The 25,925-nt window shown below is 36.0% G+C and overlaps 1 protein-coding gene across 1 annotated transcript in view; it reads right to left on the reverse strand.

Annotated features, from left to right (window-relative positions):
• Positions 1–20,643: 20,643 nt before the first annotated feature.
• The window catches only part of FSIP2 (fibrous sheath interacting protein 2), a 98,491-nt gene continuing 93,209 nt past the window's right edge, over positions 20,644–25,925 (reverse strand). The window contains 1 exon segment of the mRNA XM_007950721.1: positions 20,644–20,777. Coding sequence (XP_007948912.1) covers positions 20,644–20,777 — 134 coding nt within the window.

Consider the following 25,925-nt stretch of genomic DNA (forward strand, 5'->3'; position numbering starts at 1 on the left):
AAAAATCAGGTAAACACAAAAGATGGCAGTGTTAGAGGAAATGAGGAAATAAATAAGACATATAATTAGCAAAATAAGAGAACTGAGTCCTTCCATAAAGCTACCAAAACCAACCAAACCAAAATCACTGCCGTCAAGTTGCATCTGACTCATAACGACCCCTCCTTGGGTTTCCGAAACAGTATCTCTATGGAAGTAGAGAGTGGCCAGTGGGTTTGAACCACCATCCTTCTGGTTAGTCAAATGCCTTAGGAACTATACCACCAGAACTCCCTCCATAGAGCTACTCACTTCAAATATAAATGGATTAAACTTTCTAGTCAAAAGACAAGAGACAGGAAAAACCGATAAGAAAACATGATCAAAGCATATGTTATCCAAAAGACACTGAAGGGTTAAAGGTGAATAGATGGGGGAGGGGAGGAATCCATGCACATAGTACTCAAAGAGCACTAAGGTGGTTAAATAGTGTGTCAACTTGGCTGGACCATGATTCTAAGTGTTTTTAGCAGTTGTGATATAATCATCTCCATGATGAGATGTTCTGTGAGTAGCCAGTCAGTTGAAAGCATTTCCTCAGGGATGTGGCCAGGATTTCGATACATGTTTGGATGCCCTGGACACATTCTACTGGATCTGGTTCCTGCCTCAAGTTCACTATCATCTCTGGTTTCTGGAACTGAATCAGTGGTCTATTGTATTGCCTGCCGATCTTGGGATTGTTCCCTGTGCAGTTTGTGAGCTAACAATGTGCCATTTAACCTGCCGATACTGGATTCATCATCTGCCAAAGCCAGCAGCCTGTTATACTGCCAGCCAGTCTTGAGTTCGTCAGCCCCTGAAGCTGCAGGAGTTAGAAGAAGCCTCCAGCTTGATGTTTGACCCACAAACTTTGGACTTGCCAGCCTCTACACCTGTTGGAGCCATTTCTCTGAAATAAACATCTCTATCTCTCTAAGTTTCACTGTTTTTGCCTTTCTAAAGAACCCAGCCTAAGACAGGTTGGTATATAAATATCAGACAAAATAGACTAAGCCAAAATCTGCTACATGAGATGAAGAAAATTATATAATGATAAAAGGATCAATTCCTCAAAAAGATATAATTATCAATATATGTACTTAACAAAAGAACCAAAAATATATGAAGCAAACATTGACAGAATTGAAAGGAAAAAGACGGTTTTACAGTAACACATGGAGACTTCAATACACTACTTTGATTAATGGGTAAAACATCTAGACAGAAAATCACTAATTAGGGAAATAAAGGACCTGAACAACACAATTGAGTTCCTTCTCTATATGCTGAATGTATGAAGTGTTAACTTGAATCTGTTTTAATAAATAAAATAGCATGGGTCAGCCAACTTAACGTTTTCCCATCAATCAATGTCACCAGAACCAGGTCTGCTCATTATAGTCCATTCACTTCTGTTATATATCTTACCAATTTAAATTCTTCCAAACCCAACTCAGAGAAATGGTGGAAGGAGGAAAAACTTAACAATTACAGTTCAAAATCATTTAGTGTACTAAAACTAAATTTCAAAGATACGTAATTTTTTTTTCACTTTTATTCATCCAAAATGAGATAAATAGTATAGAATGTGTATAGTGAATGTTCTATTTGTAGAATATTTTCTTTATATTTCTCATTTCCTTTGGCAAGAAGACTATAAACTGTAGTTAAAGGAATCTCATATAAATTCTTTCACATTCATATCTCTCCAGATAGGTGTTTTTGCAATATATATTTCCTTCTTATGGATTTTATGTTTACATAATAATCATAGTATTCTTAAACCCATTTTATTCATTAAGTAATATGTCCTATATCTTCAATTATGTATGTGAGATATGTATCTCACATACATTTACATAAAACACATGTATACATATTACGTAGTGAGATATCTCACATACATTTGCATAAAATAACTGTATACATATTACATATGTAATTGTATTACATATAACACATGTAATTATATATTATATATATATGCATCTATATAATTTTAATGATTCTGCTTTTAGCAGAATTAGATTATGCAAGTGGACTATAATTTATTTAACTCATATATTGGATATTAAGGAGCTCTGGTAGCATAGTCCTAAGATATTTGACTGCTAACCAGAAGGCTGGTGGTTCAAACCCACCAACCATTCCTTGTAAGGCAGATTGGGCAATCTACTTCTGCAGTGATATTGCCTCAGAAACCCAAGGAGGGATCACTATGAGTTGGATCTGAATCTACGGCAGTGAGTTTTTTTTTTTTTTTGGTTTATTGGATGTTAATCATATTCCAATTTATTTTCTATTTAAAACCATAGCACAATGCACATAAACCAAACCAAACCACACTCGCTGCCATTGAGACATCCGACTCATAGCGACCCCTCCTTGGCTTTCCTAGGTAATATCACTATGGAAGTAGATTGCTTACTTGTATATAAATCCTTTTGCATATTATTTTATAAATTTTTGGGTGTAATATATGTAAACTAAACTGAATTCACTGAACATACAAAATTATATGAAGTCTGAGTGGTCAATCATTACTATCTAAGAATCAAACTTAAGGAATCATTACTACAATTAAGATAATATTTCCATCATGCAATCAAAAATCCTTATGAATCTTTTTGTTTAACACAGGAAAATAATTTTAAGATTCATCCATGTTATTGCATGTGTTGGTAGTAATTCATTTCCTTTTTATTGTTAAATAGTCTACCACCGTGCAGATATAATGTCATTTTTTAAAATATAACTTTTTTTGTGGTTTGGATGAAAGTTTACAGACAAATTGGTTTTCTATTCAACAATTCATACACATTTTGTTTTGTGATATTGATTGAAATCCCCATGAAGTAACAGCACTCTTCTCACTTCATCCCTGTATCTATTCTCTTCATCCTTCTTTTCTATTCCTTCTTGCTTTCTGAGCTTTATCTCCAGACTAATGCTGACATTTTGATCTCGAGTGGTTGATTGTTCTAAGAAGTGCATACCTCCCTGGTGTTAATTGTTCACGTACAGGCTTTTCTATTGTTTGGCTGAAAGTTGAGTCATGGGGGTGAGTTCAATTTCTGGCTTGATGGGTGTCTAAGGACCATAATCTCCATGGGGTGGTGGGGGTGGGGTGTTTTGTAATAGTCCCTATCAGACCAGTAAGTATGGCTTTTTATTGATTTTGAGTTTTGTTCCATATTTTCTTTCCACTCTATCCAGGACCTACTAATGTGATCCCTTTCAGAATGGTCAGCAATGGCAGATGGGCATCATCTAGCTCTTCTGGTCTCAAGGTCATGAAGGCTGAAGTTTGTATGATGTACTAGTCCTTTCAACTAATTATCCCCATGCAACTTTGATTTTCTTCACTTTGCTTTGCTTTGGATAGGGAGAGACCAATAGTTGTACCTTAGATGGCCTCTCACAAAAGTAGGATCCTGCTCACCAAAGTAGGATATATAGCATTGTCTTTATGGACTGTATTATGCCAATTGTACACTGTTATTTTGAATTCCCTCATTTGCTGAGCATTTATGTACTTATTGACCCTCTGTGTTTTTTTTTTAATGTTACTAAAGTATCTGTTAAAATATTTGCCTATTTCCAATAGGTCTTTTCTTACACTAATTGGCAAAAAATTTATTATATTTTATCCAGAAAATCTATGCTTTTAGATTTTATATGTAGGCATATGATCCACTTCAAGTAATTTCATACATTATGTAAGGTAAAAGTTGGTATTCATTTTTTTAAAAAATATGGATATCCATATGGAATAAATTTAAGTGTAACATTTGTATCAGTTTAATTCATTTTTCCCCTACATGATTAGTCAATTGCCCCAAATTTACTGCTGGAGTCATTAAATATCTGACCACTGTTTAACTGTGGTACTGGCAAAGGTAGCTCCAAATGAAGAAGTACCTATTTTTTATGTTCCTCTTTTTCAGAATTAACCCCAAATAATAATATAGTGAAACGTTTACCCTTCAATAAAATAAAATAAAATCATTTGGTCTTGTGTTTAGATTTTTGTTTTAGTCTTTAACAACATAGTTCTACCTGTTATCAAAACTCTATAGTGGATGGGAAATGGCGATTCTTTCTCTCTCTTAGATTCTCATCTCTAGCCAAATTAAGACAGTCAATGAATTTCTTAGCAGTTCTTTAAGGAAGTGAAAGAAGTTTCTTAACACATCTTCAAATAGTGTCAGTGAAGTTTCTTAGCACTTCTTTAAGCAACATTGCAATGGTATTTTCAAAATGGGAATTGTGAGTTGATAATTTTTACATTTATTGCTTCTATTCCTTTTAAGTTATCTTAAGTGGTTGCTACCATTATTCAGTTTCAACATATTTTTCAGTTTCATATAAATAAATTTTTCTTTGACTATTTTGTCAAATTTTAAAGATAGAGGTAAAGGAAAGTTAATTGACATTTGGTTTCATTCTACCATGTTTTCTACATTTGGGGAATTCTCTCATTAATAGAGGAGGTATGGTGGCATAGTGCCTAAGGCATTTGACTGCTAACCAGAGGCTGGAGGTTCAAATGCACCAGGCACTCCTTGGAAGGAAGACTGGGCAATCTACTTCCATAGAAATACCTCCTTGAAAACCAAAGGAGGGGTCGCTATGAGTCAGACCTCACTTGACGGCAGTGAGTTTCTTTCTTTCTTTTTTTTTTTTTTTGTAACATCTAATAGTATTAAAAGTATTTGTAAATATCCTTTGTAAAATTTCCATAATTGCTTTTATTTTTGACATATAGATAATTTTTTCCTGAATGTCACTATTTTTTTCAGTCTCAGTCATAGCAGAATATTATCATTTATATGAATCAATATCTTTAAAAGTTTGTAAGATCACTTAAAATTTGTAACAATTATCATATTACCAGTGTCTCTGGGTGGTGTAAACAGTTAAGTGCTTGACTGCTAACTAAAAGGTTGGCTGTCTGAATCCACATAGAGGCACCTCACAAGAAAAGCCTGGCAATTTACTTTCAAAAGATTATAGACATTGAAAATCCAAGGGAATGCAGATTTACTCTGAAATACATGGGTCACTATGAATCAGAATGGACTCCACAGCATCTTTTAAATTATTACTATTATATGTTCACATTAAGTATCCAGTATAAGTATTCAGTAATGTCTTTTGAAAGAATTAATACATATTTTAAGAAGTATCAGATTAAAGAAAAGAGCAATTATTGCATAGCGGATCTTATCCTCAAATAAGATGGTACTTATAGTATGTAATTTTGAATTGAATGAGAATATGCTGCTTACATATCTCATATTTGAGATTAATCTCCAACTTGTCACAAAGTTTTTGATATGTGTTGTCTTTGCTTATTTATTAAGAATTTATTAGAAAAGGATTTTACAAAAATGATTTTCACCTGGAAAATAGTTGAAAGGGAGGATAATAAATTATTGACAATGTCTTTTTGTTCTTATGTAAAAAATTCATTGTTTAAATATTAATATTTTTTACTTTCAGTGAAGTGCAATGAAAATTTAATTAGTTCTGTGTAAGTGAGTTAAGTGTCTTGATTATAGGATAATAAGTACTAGAGCAATGCACTCATCACCTTATATGCTTTAATGATAATTATACAGAGATTTCCAACTTATTTAAAATGCAACATGGAAGTATAATGTTTAGCAATTCACAAATTAGTTTGAAATATCACTAATGGATGAATTATATCTAAGTTCTTCAATAAATATGTGTGAAAAAATTAAAACAAATAGTTTGTTTTCCCTTTATGACTTGTTTACTTCTGTGAGGAAAAATGAATTTACAAAAAAATTACGTTAAATCTGGAAAAGTATAAAGAAAGCTGCTAAACTTTTCCCATGTCATGTGATTGCAAAATCTATACTGTGTTTGGGGTTATGCAACTAAGAAACTAAGCTTATTTGTGGAAACCAGAAAGTTTCAAATAAGATTCAGTTTTCAAAATTTACCTACCTAAATGAATTTGATGCACTAAGAGAAATGTGGCATTTAGCTATGCATTCTTTAAATATATATATATGTATGTGTGTGTGTGTATATATATATATATATATATTTCTCTAACATTGCAAAATTTATCATAATTGCAAGTATTTATATGGTTAAAAGTCTTCAAAATTTGTATTACTGGAATACAAAGGATGAGTTTTTAATATGAAAAAAATCTGTGTTAAAATAATAAATAAAGAATGAACATTTATATTCTAAAAGACCTTTAATATTTTTTATTAATATTATCAACAAAAGAAACAAAGAAATGATATGCAAGGCTGACACAACTATTTAAATTTCCCTTATTCCTTTCCAGACTTCTATTAATATACACACATATTTGTAAACATTTCTTTACAAGGGTTGATAGCTGAAATCAGATTCTTTTCCATAATATCTGGTAGTGCCCAAGACACTTGACAGCTAACCAGAAGGCTGGCGGTTCAAACCCACTAGCCACTCCTCAGAAGAAAGGTTGGGCAATCTACTTCTGTAGTGATACCGCCTCAGAAACTCAAGGAGGGGTCGCTATGAGACGGTTCCGACTCAACAGCACATAACAACAACAAGAAGTTATTTATATTGTGATTTTCATTAGCAGTAATCTTTTTTCATTACAAAAGACATAGTATTTACATTTAAATTTTGTAAGTGTTCATGTAATTCCAATAGAGATGAAAATTCAGTGATTTAAAAATAACTATCTAGTACATTTAAGCATGATTTTCATCTCTTTCTTTAATGTTTTTCTTCATGAAACATAGTACACATTATATGGTATTGTGACTATATGTTAATATGCCTTGTGGTGCAGTACAATGAGCCAAAGTCTGTAAGTTGTCTTCCTTTCTTGTATCCTCCACTGGACCCAGTGCCTGAGACACAGTAGGTACTAAGCAAATATTTGGTGCAGTCTCCTTCACGACATTCAAGAACATCAAAATATAAGTCTAAAATTCTGTAAACAATTTAACCTCACTCTTAATTTAGTGTTTGAGATCATAGTAATAATACTTTAGTTTTCATGTACTGCAATGAAAAGTCATTACCATTCCATTCTCTCTCTCATCTCAAGTCTTTCTGAATGCATGTGATTGTATAGCAGTATTGTGTGGGGTCTTCTCTAAGGAAGCCACTTGTACATTGGGGCCAATTTACCCCATCAACAAAAACCCTTTCCATGTCTGTAGGGGCAAAAATGACTGGTTAACTCTTCCAAGAATCAAATGAGTCCTTCATAAATATATTTATTAATTGATGTGACCAGGACTCTTCAAAACCCCCAAATTTGAGTTTTCCCCTCACATAAAAGGATCACAAGCTTTTCCAGCCATTAATCCTTCAGTGTCACTGTATACCTTTGAAAATGAAATTTCACAGCTGTTAACTGTCATATTGATCTAAAGAGAATTATTTCATTTAAGGAAGAAACAATACCAGTTAGAGAAACTCTCAGGAAGTAGAGAATGGTGAAACACATCACAACTCATTTTGTTAATAGAGCTTAATCATGAAGATAACTACCCTTCCACCCTTTGGGGGTGGGGTGGGAATATATATATATTTGTTGTTGTTGTTATGTGCCGTTGAGTCGGACCTAACTCATAGTGCTCCTCCTTGGGTTTCTGCGGTGGTATCATTACGGAAGTAGATTGCCCAACCTTCCTTCTGAGAAGAAATACTGAATGCCTTCTCTCTAAAGCAAGGATGTGTTGTCCTAGCCCTTATAAACAAAATTGTGCTACGTTGTTGTTGATGTTATGTGGCATCGGATAATTTCTGACTCATACCAACCTTATGTACAACAAAACAAAACACTGTTCGGTCCTGTGCCAGCCTCACTATCCCTACTATACTTTAGCCCATTGCTGCAGCCACAGTGTCAAACCATCTTGTTGAAGGCCTTCCCCTCTTTTGTTGATCCTCCACTTTACCAAGCATGACATCCTTCTCATCCTTCTTCAGAAAATGGTCCCTTCTGAAAACATGACCAAAGTAGGTGAGACAAAGTCTGGCCATTCTTGTTTCCAAGGTGCATTCTGACTGTACTTCTTCCCGGACAGATTTGTTAGTTCTTTCAGCAGTCCACAGTACTTTCAACATTCTTTGCCAACACAACTGAAAAGCAACGACTCATCTTCAGTCTTCCGTATTCATTGTTTAGTTCTCATGCTTATGAGGCAATTGAAAATACCATGGCTTGGGTTAGGTGCGTCTTAGTCTTCAAGGAGATATCTTTGGTCTTCAGCACTTGAAAGAAGTCTTTTACAACAGATTTACCTAATGCAATACGTCTTTTGATGTCTTGACTGCTGCTTCCATTGGTGTTGATTATAGAACCAAGTAATATGAAGTCTTTGACAACTTCAATCTTTTCTCCATCTATTGTGATGCTGCTTATCAGTCCAGATATAAGGATTTTTGTTTTCTTTATATTGAGGTGTAATCCATAGTGCAGACTGCTATCTTTAGTTTTCATTAATCAGGTAAGATGAATAAGGTAATTAAAAGGCATGTAAGGTAGTATGGAAGAAGTAAAACAGATGATGATATTGTTTTTTCAGAAAATCCTAAGAAATGTACACAATATTTATCAAAATAAACAAGTTAATTTAACAAAGTCACAGAATAGAAGTTCAGTAAACAAAACTCCATACTATTTTTATATATTAGTAATATAAAAATATAATTTTTCAAATACCATCCTTAATATCATTACAAATGAAAAACTTGAGTGAGTTTAACCAAAGTGTTAAAATACCTCTACATTCAAAACTACAAAACAGTGCTGAGAGAAATTGAAGACATCAATAAATGGAGAGATAGACAATGTTCATGTATTAACCAAACCGAACTCATGTTGTCGAGTTAACTCAACTCATAGCGACCCTCCTTGTGTTTCTGAGGTGGTACCTTTATGGAAGAAGATTCCCCAGTCTTCCTTCCGAGGAGTGGCTGGTGGGTTTGAACCACCAGCCTTCTGGTTAGGAGTCAAATGCCTTAGGAACTATGCTACCAGAGCTCCTGTTCATGTATTAGAAACCTAATGTAGTTAAAATATTAATTCTGCCCAAATCTATAAATGCAATTCCAAACCCAATCCCAGCTTGTTTTTTAGAAAAAAATTAGGTGGATGCAGAGTACCTAATGGGTGAGGCTGAGCAACAATATGAAACTTTCTGATGAGAATGAAAACTTTGTACCAGCAATTTGGAAAACTATTTCTAATCAATATGTACTTATCGTTTGACTCAGTAATTACATTCTTACCTATATATCCAAAATAAATAAAAGCATATGTCCAAAGATTAAAAAAAATATTTGTACAAAAATATTCACAGCTTCTTTATTTATAATAATCCAAAACAGGGAAATCACATGTTCATGAAGAGGATAATAAATAAACAGTACGTGATATAGTCTTTGAATATTAAGCAATAAAAGAGAGAGAGAAAATACTGATGTACCAAAAAAAACCAAAAAACAGATGAACAGAAAATTTCAAATGAACAGATCAAGTGGAGAAAAATAAGGCACAAAACAGTTTATGATTCCATTTACGTGAAACTCATGAATAGGCAAGACTAATCCAAGAGGATAGAAATCAAATGATATTTGTCATTGAAGTGGGAAGGTTGACTTTAAATGGGCCTGAGGAAACTTTCTGGCTTGATGAAAATGTTTTATATGTGGTTTAAGTATTGGTAAAAACTTATTAAAATGTACATTTAAGATTCTGAGTTTCCTGTCTAAATTATAACTTGATTTTAAAAAATGAGCTCAAAAGTAGAGATAATTTGCCTAACATTATTTTTCAGAAACTTTAAAGAGCTTTTTTTTAAGGCTGTGTTTCAAAAACTGCTGTTTGCAAAGTTCTGTTTGGGCTTAAGGACTTAATACTGTGCCTAACACCTATGTTTTTCAATTCTCCAGTTTCACACATGCCTTTGAAAAACACATATAATTTTTAATAACATTATCGAAACATCTAGGAGTTTTGGAAGAAAACATTTCCTACCACTATGCAAATAATGGGGGAGTAAATATAGGGAAAAAACCCTTCTTTGAATATATCCCTGAGGACCACAAATGTCTTGTATATTGTAGTGGGGCTGCAAATAACTATCCCAAGCCTTTTCAGAACCGTGTCCCAGTAACATGAAAGAGTCTGCAGGGAGCTAAACTCTAATGGTGAATATAGCACACAGTTATAGGCTACAGTTGAAAGGGTGTACTGCATTAGTAACTTGAGATAAGGGCAGCCATATTAAAAAATATGCTGGCTTTTTAATGTGGCCATTAGGGTCAAGATTGCTATGGCTGCTATTGAACTGTGAAGTTGTTATGGATTCAATTGTGTCCTCCCTACCTCCTCCTGAAGTATCATAACCGCTTGTATGATATAGGCCTTCAAACACCCCAAAATGGCTGTTGGACTCCACCTTGAAAGCAAATTCCATCTTAGAAAAAAACAACAGAACATCCAGTCAATCCCTCCCCCTTCCTTTTTCCTCCTTGAGAGCCTCATTCCTTAGCTGATGCCTGGCAAGATCTTATCCAGAAGAATTAACTCTTCCTGCCCGAACACCAGCCTCAGGGGCATTGTTAGTGCCTTGGGTCACTTGGAACCAGGCGTTCAGTGTCCCACCCCTCTCCCTACCAAGCCTCCCTTTGGTTGTTCACCTCGTGGTAATATATGTTGTTATTATGTGCCATCGAGTTGGACTCGACTCATATAGCAACCCCTCCTTGGGTTTCCGAGTGATAACACTAAGTAAGTAGATTGCCCAACCTTCCTGTTGGAAATGGGAGGGGGTTGTGGATTTGAAATTTGATCAGCTGACCCCCTCTGGATGCAATGCTGCTTTTCCATAAGCTCACCCGAATAATCTTTGATGTCTCTGAGAGTGACTTCAGGTCAGTGTTTCCATCTCTTAGCACAGACTTATCTGGAAGTTCTTCCTTCACTGGGGATGAACCCTAAATGAGGTAATTTCAGTTGAGAATAGGGTTTTCTTTGTCATGTTAATTAGGACATATCAGTGTAAGGTGTGTTTTAAACATACTCATTTTTTAGACATAGAATGAACAGATTAGGCAGGGAAATAAGCATAAAAAAAGGGGACAATACATGCCATACAGAGATTATGAAGGAATCAAAGAATGCTGGAAACTGAAAGAGACAACAAAGCGAAACCTTCCCATAGAGCCACTGCCCTGAATTCCAACTTCCAGTCTCCTACACTGTGAGAAATGAAATGACTCATGTTTAAAACTACTAACTCGTATTTCTGTTACAAAAGAACTTGGAAACTAAGATAGAAGTCAAATGTGACATCCTTCTTGTTAGTTGCCATAGAGCCAGTTCCAATTCATAGCAACCCTCTGCACAACAGAACAAAACTCTGCCTGTCTTGGGCCATCCTCATGATCATTGCTGTTTGAGCCCATTTTTGCAGCCACGTTTTCAATCCATCTTGTTGAGGGTTGTGCTAGGCAAAAAGATCCTAGATTAAAAAATGTTCTATACAGACCCTTTTAAATCTTAAACAGGACAAAGACAAAACAAAGACAATCATCCAGATGAGGGAAACCGTGAACACATACCCAATCTTCTGGATCACAGTCATGGTGCTCATTATGAAAGAGAATAAAGGAACCATCACAAGATCATGATTGGTGGCAGGTCGACTCATCACCGTCAGAGATGGGACTACAGAAGTGGGGAAAGAACCATGACTGAGATATGTACATAACTGCAGTTTTAAAAAGGTTACAAGATTGCTTTTGTGGTTTTGATTATCTAGCTACAAATAGGGCGGTCAGGGTAAGATCCATGATCAACCCTGAGTCATAGTCACAAGGTGGTTATAATACAATACCAGGACCCCAACCTTTAATTTAAATTAGCTAACATGTGAATGAATGGCTATTTTTGATAAATCCTTAAGGACTTGCCCAAGTAAGTTCCATAGTGCTTTGTGTGAGCATCTTTCTGGATACTAGTCCATCTACTTTCAACCACAGTCCTCTGAGGGCAAACAGCCCATCCTTGGGCTTGCCCTGGACTTGTCTAAGCATAGCCACCTGCTGGTTTAATGGTCAGCAAGAGGAACTCCGGTGGAGCAGTGGTTAAAGCATTTGGCTGCTAACCAAAATGTCAGTGGTTCAAACCCACCAGCTATTCCAAGGGAGAAAGATAAGGCAGTCCTCTTCCACTAAAGATAGTTCTACTACGGCCTGAAAGTTACTATTAGTCAGAATCAACTTGGTTTAAGCACTGGAGAAGTAACATAAAGATCTGAACTTAAGTCAAGACTCAAAATGGAGTTAAGTCTCCTACTGTAGACTGCAGCCTTCCACAAACCAAGTACTTTAGAACTTAAACTCTTACACAGGGTTGTAAAGGAAAATTTACAAAGCCTTTTTGAGCAAAGCTGAGTGATTAAATTTCACTCAGTTCTTACTGAATTAAACAGTTTTATGTGGATCTGCCAGCCTGGAAATCTGTTTGTTCAGCTGAAAGTCAGTCCCTGCCCTCCCCCCACTCCCCAAGTTCCTGTTAGCTGTCTGTATTAATTACTGGAAGCCATAAAACTAAGAAGTGATGTCTCTCTCTATACTCAAACCAGGATGTGAAGGAAATACATTCTAAGGAAGAGAATCTTGACACATACATCTTTTGTATAAAGAGAGCCAAAGAAATATTTCCTTATGACAAAGACATGTAAAAGAGAATGGCTTGAAAGAGTTGAGCCAGCTTTGTCTAAAGTTTCCCAGACCCCTTAAAAGTGTTGTTTAATAAGTTGTGTCCAGGAAATGATATCCTAACACCAAAAGGAGTTTACACCCACTCCTCAGATACATGGTTAAAGCTGTGTAAACATCCACCAATAGTGTTTTATGATTCCACTAAAAAGCTATTTGAGTGAGATTTTTTAAAACTCTGTAATTAGCTCCTGAAATAAATCACTGTAATTTCCTATATCCAGTTATCCAATAGAATCCTAACCCAATATCCTTGTGACCTTAACCAAAGATGAACCAATCAAACCACTGTATTACAATCTCTTTGTTTGAGAGATTACATAAACTTTTAGCTAGAAATTGATAGTGGAAGTCATCAGTTGTCATTTATATAGACTAGTGCTTTCCCACATCCAGATGTCAAATTAATAAATCCTCTTAGTTTCATTTTCACGGACTGAGTGGGTTTTCTGTCCCTACAACAGAGTCTTCATCTTTTCTTTTGCTGAACCTCCACTTTACCAAGTATTATGTGTTTGAAGTGACATCCTTAGCATTCAGAAAGTAATCTCTAAGATTCAAAATTAAAATTAAAATAAATATAAAATTATATATCTCCCTTTTTTTTCCACTAACTGCTTTGAACAATGATTTATTAAAAATACATTCTGTCAATTTATCAATATTCAGCAAAGGAGAATACATTTTCTAAGGCTGGATAGAGGAAAACAATTAAAAGAAAATTATGAAAAGTTCTCATTATTAAATATAATGTTACCTGCAATGTTATCATAGATACCCTTTAGAAGATAGAAGGAATTGCTTTCTTAGTTTGTTGAGAGTTTTCATCAGAAATATTTGTTGAGATTTATCATGTTTTTGCATCTAATGAGATGATCCTATAGTTTCTGTCCATTATCTTATGAATAGGGTATATTACATTAATTGATTTTTTTTCATGTTAAATGTGTATTTCTAGAAATAAAACCCATGTGATAATGGTATAAAGTTCTTTTTTTTAGGTTTCTAGTTTGGTTTGCTGATATTTTGTTAAGGATTTTTATGATTTAAAAAAGACTCGTAACACTGCACTAGAATCACCTTTTTTTCTTGGGTCTCCCTTACTAAATTCTGATCTTTTTGAGAGTAAAATATAAATTTGTATCAATTATCACTAGATTCCTAAGGCATAGTCCAGTGTTGAGGATTCTCTGGTTGGTACTAACAGTTAACACTCTTGGCTGTTAACCAAAAGGTTGGAGGTTAAATTTCACACAAAATCACCTTAGAAAAAAGGCCTGGTGAACTACTTGTGGAAAATCAGCCTTTGAAAACTCTATGGACTAGTAAAACAATGTGTCATAGTGCCTAAGGCATTTGACTGTTAACCAGAAGGCTGGCAGTTCAAACCCACCAGCCTCTCCTTGGAAGGAAGGTTGGGCAAAGTACTTCCATAGTGATACTCAAGGAGGGGTCGCTATGAGTTGGTTCCAATTCCATGGCAGTGGTGTTTATTTTATTTTTTTGTAAGTATTATACTCTTTTAAGAACTGTCTAAATGAGATCAAATTGACAACTCAAAAGGATAAGAACTTTGAGGGGCGAGATGTTATGTTTATGAGGGAGAAACTCAGAGAAGTGAATGTTGTTGTTGTTGTTGTTGTTATGTGCCTTCGAGTCGGACCTGACTCATGCAACCCCTCCTTGGGTCTCCAAGGCAGTATCACTACGGAAGTAGATTGTCCCATCTTCCTTCCAAGGAGTGGCTGGTGGGTTTGAATAACCAGCCTTCTGGTTAGTAGTCAAGTGCCTTAAGCACTACGCTACTAGAGCTCCTAGGAAAGTGAATAGATGAACTTAAAGAATGTAATCAGTGTCACTAAATTGTACCTGTGTTGTTGTTGTGTGCCGTCACTTCAGACCCAACTCACAGAGACCCCTCCTTGGGTTTCCGAGGCAGTATGACTACGGAAGTAGACTGCCCCATCTTCCTTCCAAGGAGTGGCTGGTGGGTTTGAACAGCCAGCCTTCTGGTTAGCAGTCAAGTGCCTCAGCCACTATGCTACCAGAGCTCCCAAATTGTACCTGAAGAAATTGTTAAATCCCTTTATGTTTTGGTGTGTGCATTATCAATAGCAACAATGAAATAAATAAAATTTAGGAAAAAAGAAAAAAAAAAGAATTTTTGTGTTTATTTTCATGAATATATGGATATCTCACCTAGCTCTTCTACAACTCTCTTGTTAAATTTTTGGTTGGTCAATCCTTTGCACCAATCATGACTGCAACCTAGTGACAGTGAGTGGGGCTGGTATCAGCTCATCATTTGGCTATGGGTTTGTTTTTTGGTTTGGTATCAGAGAATAATTAGGATTTTTAAGAAACCCTACTTTATTTCAGTAAATATTACGTCATTTGGGTTTCCTCCATGATCACAGTTGCTAGTTTGGTTTGTTTCTTAGAATGATGATCATGGAGGTGTGTCCGGTAAACTAATCACTTAGGCACTGCAGTGACACTCATTGATGAAATCTATCATTTAAATCTTAGCTTTTGGTCACAAAGTTTAAAGCTCTCTCTGAGTGACACAATAATCTGTGTGGGAGCTTTGGTGGTGTAGTGTCTAAGGCATTTGACTGCTAACCAGAAGGCTGGAAGTTCAAACCCACCAGCCACTCCTCAGAAGGAAGATCAGACAATCTACTTCTGTGGAGCTATCACCTCGGCAAACCAAGGACGGGTTGCTATGAGTTGGATTTGACTTGAGGGAAGTGAGGGTTTTTTTTTTTTTTTAATAGGTGTGTATGTGTGGGGGGGTGTTTCTTAATTGGTGAATGCTTATCAAAATCTGTAGCTTTAATACATTTGTTTTATGTTTGAGGTGTAGTGACAAGGTCTGTAATCATTATGGTCTTTGAGTCTAATTTATTTGATATAAAACATTAGGAAGCATTTGGCCAGATTGAGATGTAGATATTTTTGATACTTGAGGAAAAAGAAGACTAATTGTTTTTATGCACTATGAAATATTAAATTTACATAATGGCATTTATAAACTGTGGTCAGTTTTTAGGACAATTTTCCACTAGGCGAAAAGAAATATTAAGCAAATTGAGCATTAAAAAAAAAATAAAAGTAAATGTGAGTGCTTTTAATTGCAATGCAAGATACTATATTTGAAAACAGAAAAACTCACTGCCATCCAGTCATTTCTGACTCACACGACCCCTCCTTGGATTTCTGAGGCCATATGGAAGTAGATTGCTCAGTCTCCCTTCCAAGGAGTGATTGGGGGGTTTCGACCCCTGGCCTTCTGGTTTACAAGTGAATATATCAGACTACACTGTGCTGAGAATCTCTGGGTGGTGCAAAAGATTAAATACTAAGTGTTTGACTAATAGCCAACAGGCTGGTGGTTCAAACACACCCTGAAACACCTCAGAAGTTGGGCCTGGTTTCTGCTTCCTATGGGGCAGGTGTACTCTGCACAATTGAGTCTCCATGAGTCACAATCAATTCAGTGGCAACTAACAATAACAACAAGGCTGTATTTATGTGTTTAAAGAAATTTAGATTTATAAACTGAGTAACTTGAATACTTAAAAAAAAAAAAAAAAGGAAAAAGAAAATGAAGTGAAAAGCAAGTTATAAAGCAGGGTACTTTTGGGCCAATAGTGCAGATAATATTGTTGACCTAGTATTTGTCTTTCAGTTAAAGAATCTAATATATTGACAGAAACTTGATCTAAGGCATCACTATACTAAAAAGAAGGGTCAAGGGAAAGTAGAAATCAGGGAAGTAAGAGTGGGAGAGCAGGTAGGAAGGGGAGGCCTAGGAAGTGATTAAATTAGGGATTCAGGGAAGGGAGAAATGGCTTTTTTAAAGTTTTACTATGGACCTTATTTTTCCAGAAGTATATCACACATCTCAGATTAATATTTTTTCCGTTGCTTGAGCTGACTGTAATCAGACATGCAATCAAATCCTCTTGGATTTGAGGGTGAACCCAGAATTCTGTATGTGTATTAATGTATTGTTTCAGCAATAAGAAGTCTCTTTTTCTTTTGGAAAGCATGCAAGTCAGCTGTCAAAGAGCATACTGGAGTTCCTGTTAAAATTAGAGCAAAAGAGTTTTATTGAAGGAGTAGTATGGTCCAGATTGGGTAGCACTTGTGAGGATTCACAAATGTACTGCATGGATAGGAAATTTTTAGTTTAAGAACAGAAAATCCAGGAATTTACAAGGACAAAATTCTGAGTGTGCGAGGATAAAGATTTTGTTTCGTTAGATCTAGACTAAAAATCTCTATTTTAATTAAGATGCCATTTCTTTGAAGCCTGGCTTCTACCTTGTGTTACAATTAACTTGTCTCTCTAAATTACAGTTATCAGTTCCTGCTACATCCTGTTACCTAAGACAGAGCCTTCTATGTCAGTAAAGTCTTCTGGGCCAGACTTTAGGACCAGCCACGTGGGCTTTGACAAACTCCAGTGGAGTCTCTTAAGGATTACCTGATTGCTGGGGACTAACAGGAAACATTCCTCTCTTAATTACCCATTGCCCTAATATTGCTTAGGAGGAGCTCTTGGTGGTGTAGTGCCTAAGGCATTTGACTGCTAACCAGAAGGTTGGTGGTTCAAACTCACCAGCCACTCCTCGGAAGGCAGACTGGGCAATCTATTTCTGTAAAGATTTACTGCCTTGGAAATCTGTTGGGAGTCTCTCTGAGTCAGACTTGACTCGATGGCAGTGAGTTTGGTTTTGGTTTAATACTGCATACGTGCTGTGTCTTTTTTATTTAGTGTAAGAACCCAACTGTAAGCGCTGAGTAGAGCTGGTAATTTTGGAGTCACTGAGACCTTGTCTGTCTCTTGTTGCTAAATACCTCCTAATTAAACTCTCCTTTTCTCCTTGAACTCCGTCTGGTGTGGACTACTGGATGCACAGCTCCAGGGCCTGACCCTGACATTTTTGGGGTTACAACTGGTTAGCATTTACAGAATCATGCTTTAAGGAACAGAAGACAATGGTGAAATCCCTTAAACATTATTTTGCTAATCTTAATGTTTGAGCCACTGAACAGCTTAATCTAAGGATATTTTGAGGGCCAGCCTGAATGAATGTTTTTCCTGGGAACATGTGTGAGAGGAAGGGAGAGGCAAGAAGCCTGTGGGCTTCCTGTGGTTGGCTGGCTACCTGACTTTTTGAAAGTCAGCTCAGAATAAGCAGTAAACAGCAAAAATAGAGCCAGCCTGCATCTCAGGCAGAAGTTTCTCCTTATGCTATGCATCTAGTTCTTTTGAGCTCCTTCACAAGATGAAGTGGAATTTGATATACTTTAAAGGAAAACAAAAAAACTATGACATTTCTTTCTATCTATGTGCCAACATTTCTGACCATGTTGCAAAGGGAAAACTGCACATTGCATTTGGTCATGGAATCTATGCTTTCCAAATAATAGATATGATATAAGCCTACTGACCTTGAAGATTCAATAAAAATAGTTCGCAAAGTTACAGCATTAGGACAGCTGGAATTAGGACAGGGTTAAAGAGAAAAGAAATTGGGTACACAAGGGAACTGAAAATGGCGTGTATAAAGAAAGTTAAAGAAAGAAAAAGAAAAAAAGAGGGAAATCTAGAGTTTAAAGTCTAAATGATGTTGTTACGAAAAGAATATCACTCTTGCGGAACACTTAATTCAAGAATTTAAAATTGTAGTAGAGGCTGGCTTTTCTGAAGTGTATTCACTGGCCCTTTGCACCCCCACAGTGCCACGATAAGGGATCTGAGTACTAAAGAACTGCAGGAATTGTAAGGGAGCTGGTTTTTCTTTTTTTTTTCTTAATAACCTTTCTTGCTTTCTCTTTTCTGCATCAGATGTGCCTGATAACTTCTACTTATAGATGCTCTTCATAGTTCTACTATATTATGTAGAGTTCTTGTTAAACACTTTAACTTCAGTTTCCCAAGAGGTGGAATTTTTATGGAAATGACTACCAAGAGTTCTGAAATAAAGTCTGGATTCCTTTGTATTAGCTACTCCCAAGGTAGGAAATCATTAACTAGAAATCTAATTGCAGTTAATGTTATATAATTTTTTTTTTTCTTTTTGCTAGTTTGGGACATATTTTAGCAACATGCTCAGCGGTTTTCTCAACAATCTATTAAATAACCACATTACTAAACATATACATTGGAATTTTGTGAACTTTTTTTTTCTTTATAAAGGGCAATTTGAAACTTCACTAATGAAAGTCACTATTTTGTAAGGCATAATCTGCGCCCTTTATGTCATAAAGAGTTTGTGCATTGGTTTCAGATTGTCATAGCACAGGGGTTAGCAAACTATAGCACAGAGACCAAATCAGGCCAGCACTGGCTATGTGTGTCCAGCCCACAAACAAAGAATTTTTAAGTCTTTATATTTTTTAATCATTGGGAAAAAGAATCATGCTTTTCCAAAGAATATTTTGTGACATGTGAAAATTTTATTAAATTCAAATTTCTGTGTTCATGAGTAACATTTTGCTGGAACATATCTACATTTGTTTATGTGAAAATGAAGGTTTGCAAACTTTTTATGTAAAAGACTAAATACTAAATATTTCAACTTTGTGGGGCATATTTTCTGAGAAAACTATTCAAATAGGATTCCTACATTCCTGATGCCATGTTCTTTTTCAAGTAGTACTCTTGTCTGATGATGGACTCAGCACACGCAGACTGAATAAATATGGTGAAAGGCTACAATCCTAGTGCTTACCTTTCTTGATTTTAGACATTTGCAAGGCCAAAATTTCATCTAACACATGGCAGCTAAGACAAAATCTATTCTGAATGAAGGTGGTTCTCGGGGCTTAAATTAATCCACAATTTAACTACTTTTTCCATAATTTAAACAGCATCCAGAACTAATTCTAAACTTAATGTTTATTACTGTAGAATGGAGAAAATTGGAAATTTTTTTCATCATTAAAAACCCTCTTATATCAGAGAGTACATTACTCTTATTTATTAAATCTTTAAATACAGAAGAACATGAATCAGAGTGCTTTAAAACAGAATGTATCCCAGCTGCTCAAGATTTTCTTATTTCTTTATGTACTTTTGAAAGCATGGATTAAAAGCTTTGATAGAAAATTTTACAGTAAAATCTCCTTTTATATTTAAAGGCAGTTTATAATAATGTAATAGCTAAGTCTAGGGAATATCAGTGGTTTGGATAACACCTGTGAAGTTATTATAAAAAACACTGTCAACTTCAGAACACCTATATGGCCTTAACTTTCCAGAAAATTATTCTGGGCTGGATTTCCAGCCATTTCTGAATTATAACTTCTGAAAAGGTCCTGCAACTACAGATTACAAAATTTTGTAGGATCTCTGAGATATTCTTATGAATAGTCTGATCCACTAGTTAAATAATTTCATAATCACTGGTATGTAAGTTCAGCTTGACTTCATCAAGTTCATTCTGACATTTAAGATATGTTTTTGGTGAGGTAGAAAATAAAAATTTGCTTGTCTTTTTGGTAATAATATTCTCTAAAAATTTAGCAGTTTATTTCAATATTCCAAGTTGATTTTCTGGGTACCTGAGGACGATCTGATTTATTAGGTACACTTTTAGTTTCTAACCCCCATGGGCACATAGATAATACTAGTGCTTAGTCCCTTTTCATGTCAAACTGCTTATCAAAGTGCATTTACCAAACCCTTCTCTTACACACGTCCCTTTTATATTCTTTAGCTCTTATTTCAGTATTAAAGCATCTCACAGGACATCATATTATGCTTTAAAAATCATTTTATTTCTAAGGGAGGTAAGCATACTTATACCAGATATAGGAGCCTTAGGGCTCTTTCTGGTGAGGTTGTAAGGAAGATGTGGAAATATTGTTAGACCGGGAAAACACCTTTGACAGAGCTGAAGATACCTTCGCCAGCATTTTAGATCCTTGTGTGGCAACATTAGACTTGGTAGTTTCTGTGGACAAACCAAAAAAGGAACATAGACATTTATTAGACATTTTAGTTGAAGTAGCCATAAAACCAAAACTAGGGGATTAATGATTTAATAAAACATGAAAAAACATACGATAGTAAAGAGTCTTATTTTCTTAATTTCAGTACGTGACAATGTTCATGTCTATATCTTTTGCCAGTAGCTGGTTTATTGCTTTTAAGTAAGATAACCGTCTATAGTTAAAGCTCAGGTTACCCATCTCATTGCCATCGTGTCAACCTTGGCTCATAGCAACCTTATAGGACAGAGCAGAGTTGCCCCATAGGATTTCCAAGGCTGTAATCTTTACAAAAGCAGACTGCTACATCTTTTCCCCATGAAGTGGCTGGTGAGTTTGATCTTTTGATTAGCGCTGAGCTCTTAACTACCGCACCACCAGAGCACCTTAAAGATAATAGATGTTGTTACTGTTGTTGTTACGTGCTGTCAAGTTGGACCCAACTCACAGCGACCCCTCCTTGGGTTTCCAAGGCAGTATCACTACAGAAGTAGATTGCCCAACCTTCCAACAGATACCAAATATAAATATAAATATAAATAAAAAACTAAAAAGTTTGTTCATTTTGAAAAGAGCTGTTACTTCTAAATAATAAGAACCTCCCAGTAAGAACCTAAAAAGTAAAAAGTAAAGATAAAATGTGAAAAGACAAAACCCCAAATCTATAATACAAAAGACAAAGTTGCATGAGGAATAGATGTAAAGTTTGAAAAAGCAAGATGAAAATTTTCAGTAACAGCATAGAGGAATTCAGACTACAGTCTGAAATTCTCATCAGAGGAGAAAAACATTCTGGCTGCACTTCTTCCAGGACAGATTTGTTAGTTCTTTTAGCACTCCATGGTACTTTCAGTAGTCTTTGCCAACACCACAACTCAAAAGCATCAACTTTTTTTGAGTCTTCCTTATTCATTGTCTAGCTCTCACATGAAGTTCTCTATTCCTGAAACACGAGAAGCTTATTAAAAATGCAGATTCCTGTCCACTATTAACCAGAGATGCTAACTGAGCCAGTCTGTAAATGGCCCAGAAATCTTAATTGTTAGTAAGTATTCTCGGTGATGCTGATGCAAGCGGTTCCTGGATAGACACTGAGAACATTGTTGCAAATGTGCAGTCAATATTATATTCCTGTGTACTGTTCAAGACCGCCAGATGGCTCATGTCTTAGGTGAACAGCACATGTAAAGCACATCTCTAGAGTGGAAAGTGATTGCTCTTGGCTTCCAGTTAATCTTGTCAAAGCAAAACTAAAGGTTATACTTCGTCACTGTTGTTGTTGTTGTTTGTTGTTATGTGCCATCGGACCAGACTCATAGTGACCCCTCCTTGGGTTTCCAAGGCGGTATCTCTGCAGAAGTAGATTGCCCAATCTTCTTTCCGAGGAGTGGCTGGTGGGTTTGAACTGCCAGTCTCTGGTTAGCAGTCAAGTGCCTTAGGCACTATGCTACCAGAACTCCTGAGGAGTGGCTAGTGGTTTTGAACCATCAGCCTTCTGGTTAGCAGTCAAGCACTATCCAATATATATTTCCCATTCTCAAATGCAATGGCAACTAGATGGGACCACAGTTGGAGAGAAGGAAGAGTGTTGGATGACAGGCAGAAGACCTTGTTTTGAGCCTGGCTCTGCCATTTGTTAAACTCAATTTTATTTCTCATTTGTTATGCAACCTCAATCAGATTATTTACCTCTATTTTTTCTTCTCTAAAATGAGACTTTAAGACATGCTGAGGGAGAATGGTATGGTGCAGGGGACTTAGCCAAGTTTGGCCCACAAAGAATTTCACAAAAATTTTGAGTTATTTGCTAACATTTAAAAGTCAAGAGTTTAATTTTAAGTGGTTTTAAAAAAGTTATATGTGATTTCTTTAAAAGTGATTTTTAAATTGCAGAAAACTTAGATTTCTAGCTTCTCTTGAAAAATTGGAAGCTCTGACAACAATTCAACATGGCAAGTATTGGAGTTGAGTAGTGTTGTTGTTGTTGTTGATAGGTACTGTTGAGTCATCTCCGACACACAGCGACCCTATATACAGAAGAACGAAACACTGCCCGGTCCTGTGCCAGCCTTATCATCCTCACTATACCTGAGCCCATCGTTACAGTCACTGTGTCAATCCACCTTGTTGAGGGCCTTTCTCTTTTTTGTTTACCCTCCCTCCACTTTACTGAGTATGATATCCTTCTCCAGGGAATGGTCTTTTCTGACAACATGACCAAAGTAGGTGGGATGAAGTCTGGACATTCTTGCTTCCAAGGAACATTCTGGCTGCACTTCTTCCAGGACAGATTTGTTAGTTCTTTTAGCACTCCATGGTACTTTCAGTAGTCTTTGCCAACACCACAACTCAAAAGCATCAACTTTTTTCGAGTCTTCCTTATTCATTGTCTAGCTCTCACATGAATATGAGGTGACTGAAAATACCATGGCTTGGGTTAGGCACACCTTCGTCTTCAAGGAGACATCTTTGCTCTTCAGCACTTGAAAGAGGTCTTTTGCAGCAGATTTGCCCAATGCAATACATTGTCTGATGTCTAGACTGCTGTTTCCATTGGTATTGATTGTAGAACCAAGTAATATGAAGTCTTTAACAACTTCAATCTTTTCTCCATTTATCATGATGCTGTTTTTTGGTCCAGTTGTAAAGATTTCTGTTTTCTTTATATTGAAGTGTAATCCATACTGCAGACTTGAGTCTTCAATTTTCATTAGTACATGCTTCAAGTCATCCTCACTTTCAGCAAGCAAAGTTGTGCTGTCTTCCCCCAATCCTGATACCATGTTCTTCTTCATACACTCCAGCTTCTAGGACTTTTTACTCAGCATATAGCTTGAATAAGTATGATAAAAGGATACAACCCTGATGCACTCCTTTTCTGATTTTAAACCATGCTCTATGTGAATCACACCCTCCTGATCTATGTACAGGTTCCTCATGAATACAATTAAGTGCTCTGGAATTTCCAGTCTTCTCAATGTTATCCATAATTTGTTATGATCCACACAATCGAATGCTTTTGTATAGTCAATAAAACACAAGTAAACATCTTTCTGTTATTCTTTGCTTTCAACCAAGATCCACCTCATATTACCAATGATATCCCTCATTCCACATCCTCCTCTGAAGCCAGCTTACATTTCTGGAAGTTCTCTGTCAATATGCTGCTTCAACCATTTTTGAATTATATCTGTAAGATTTTACTTGCGTGTGATATTAATGATATTATTCAATAATTTCCACATTCTGTGGGATCACCTTTCTTTGAAATGAGTACAAATATGCATCTCTTCCAGTCATTTGGCCAGATAACTGTCTTCCAAATCTTTTGGCATAGCCGAATGACTGCCTCCAGCATGGCATCCGTCTTTTGAAACATCTCAATGGGTATTCTGTCAGTTCCTGGAGCCTTGTTTTTTGCCACTCCCGTCAGTGCAGCTTAGACTTCTTCCTTCAATACCATTGGTTCTTGATCATATGCCACCTCCTGAAATGGATAATCATTGACCAATTTTTTGGTCCAGTGACTCTGTGTATTCCTTCCATCTTCTTTTGATGTTTCCTGCAACATTCAATATATTGCCCATAGAATCTTTCAATATTGCCACTCGAGGTTTAAATGTTTTCTTCAGTTCTTTCAGCTTGAGCAATGCTGAGCGTGTTCTTCCCTTTTGGTTTTCTAACTCCCAGTGTTTGCACATTTCATCATAGTAATTGGCTTTGTTTGTTCGAGCTGCTCTTTGAAATCTTCTGTTCAGCTCTTTTATCTTGTCATTTCTTCTATTTGCTTTAGCTACTATGCACTCAAGGGCAAGTTTCAGAGTCTCTTCTGACATTCATTTTGGTCTATTCATTCTTTCCTATCTTTTTAATGACCTTTTGCTTTCTTCATGGATGCTGTTCTTGATGTCATCCCACAATTCCTCTGGTTTTCAGTCATTAGTGTTCAATGTATCAAATCTATTTTTCAGATGGTCTCTAAATTCAGGAAAGATATAATCAAGGTCATATTTTGGCGCTCATGAACTTCTTTTAATTGTCTTCAACTTGAACTTGCATATGAGCAGTTGATGGTTGGTTCCACAATCAGCTCCTGGCCTTGTTTTGGGTGAAGATATTGAGCTTTTCTATCACCTCTTGGCAAAGATGTAGTCAGTCTGATTCCTGTGTACTCCATCTGGCAAAATCCACATATATAGACACCATTTGTGTTATTGAAAAAAGGTATTTGCAATGAATAAGTTGTTGGTCTTGCAAAATTCTATCATGCAATCTCTAGCATTATTTCTATCACCAAGGTCATATTTTCCAACTACTGGTGATTCTTCTTTCTTTCCAACTTTTTCATTCCAATCACCAGTGATAATCAACACATTTTGATTGCATGTTTGGTCAATTTCAGAGTGCAGAAGTTGGTAAAAACCTTTAACTTCCTCATCTTTGGCTTTGGTGGTTGGTGCATAAATTTGAATAATAGTAGTATTACCTGGTCTTTCTTGTAGGTGTGTGGATATTAACCTATCACTGACAGCATTGTACTTCAGGATCTTGAAATATTTTTTGGGAATTATGAATGCCATGTCATTCCTCTTCAACTTGTCATTCCTGGCCTAATAGAGCATATGACTGTCTGGTTCAAAATGGATAAAAGCAATCCATCTCAGCTCACTAATTCCTAGGATATCAATCTCTATGCATTCCATTTCATTTTTGACAACTTCCAATTTTCCTAGATTCATACCTTGTACATTCCATGTTCCGATTATTAATGGATGCTTGCACCTGTTTCTTCTCATCATGAGTTGTGCCATATTTGCAAATGGAGGTCCTGAAAGCTTTTACTATATTCACATTATTAAGGCTGGGTCTACTCTAAGGAGGCAGCTTTCCCCCAGTTGTATTTTGAATGCCTTCAGACCTGAGGGACTCATATTCCAACACTATATCAAACAATGTTTTAGGGCTATTCATAAAGTTTTCCAGTAATATATCGGATCATGTATCACTGCTGTTGTTGTTATGTGCCATTGAGTTGGACCCAACTCATAGTGACCACTCCTTGGGTTTCTGAGACAGTATCACTACAGAAGTAGATTGCCCAACCTTCCTTC

The sequence above is a fragment of the Orycteropus afer genome, unplaced genomic scaffold (assembly GCF_000298275.1).
Source record: "Orycteropus afer afer isolate SDZICR_OR568_19922 unplaced genomic scaffold, OryAfe1.0 scaffold00001, whole genome shotgun sequence".
In the NCBI taxonomy this organism is placed as follows: domain Eukaryota; kingdom Metazoa; phylum Chordata; class Mammalia; order Tubulidentata; family Orycteropodidae; genus Orycteropus; species Orycteropus afer.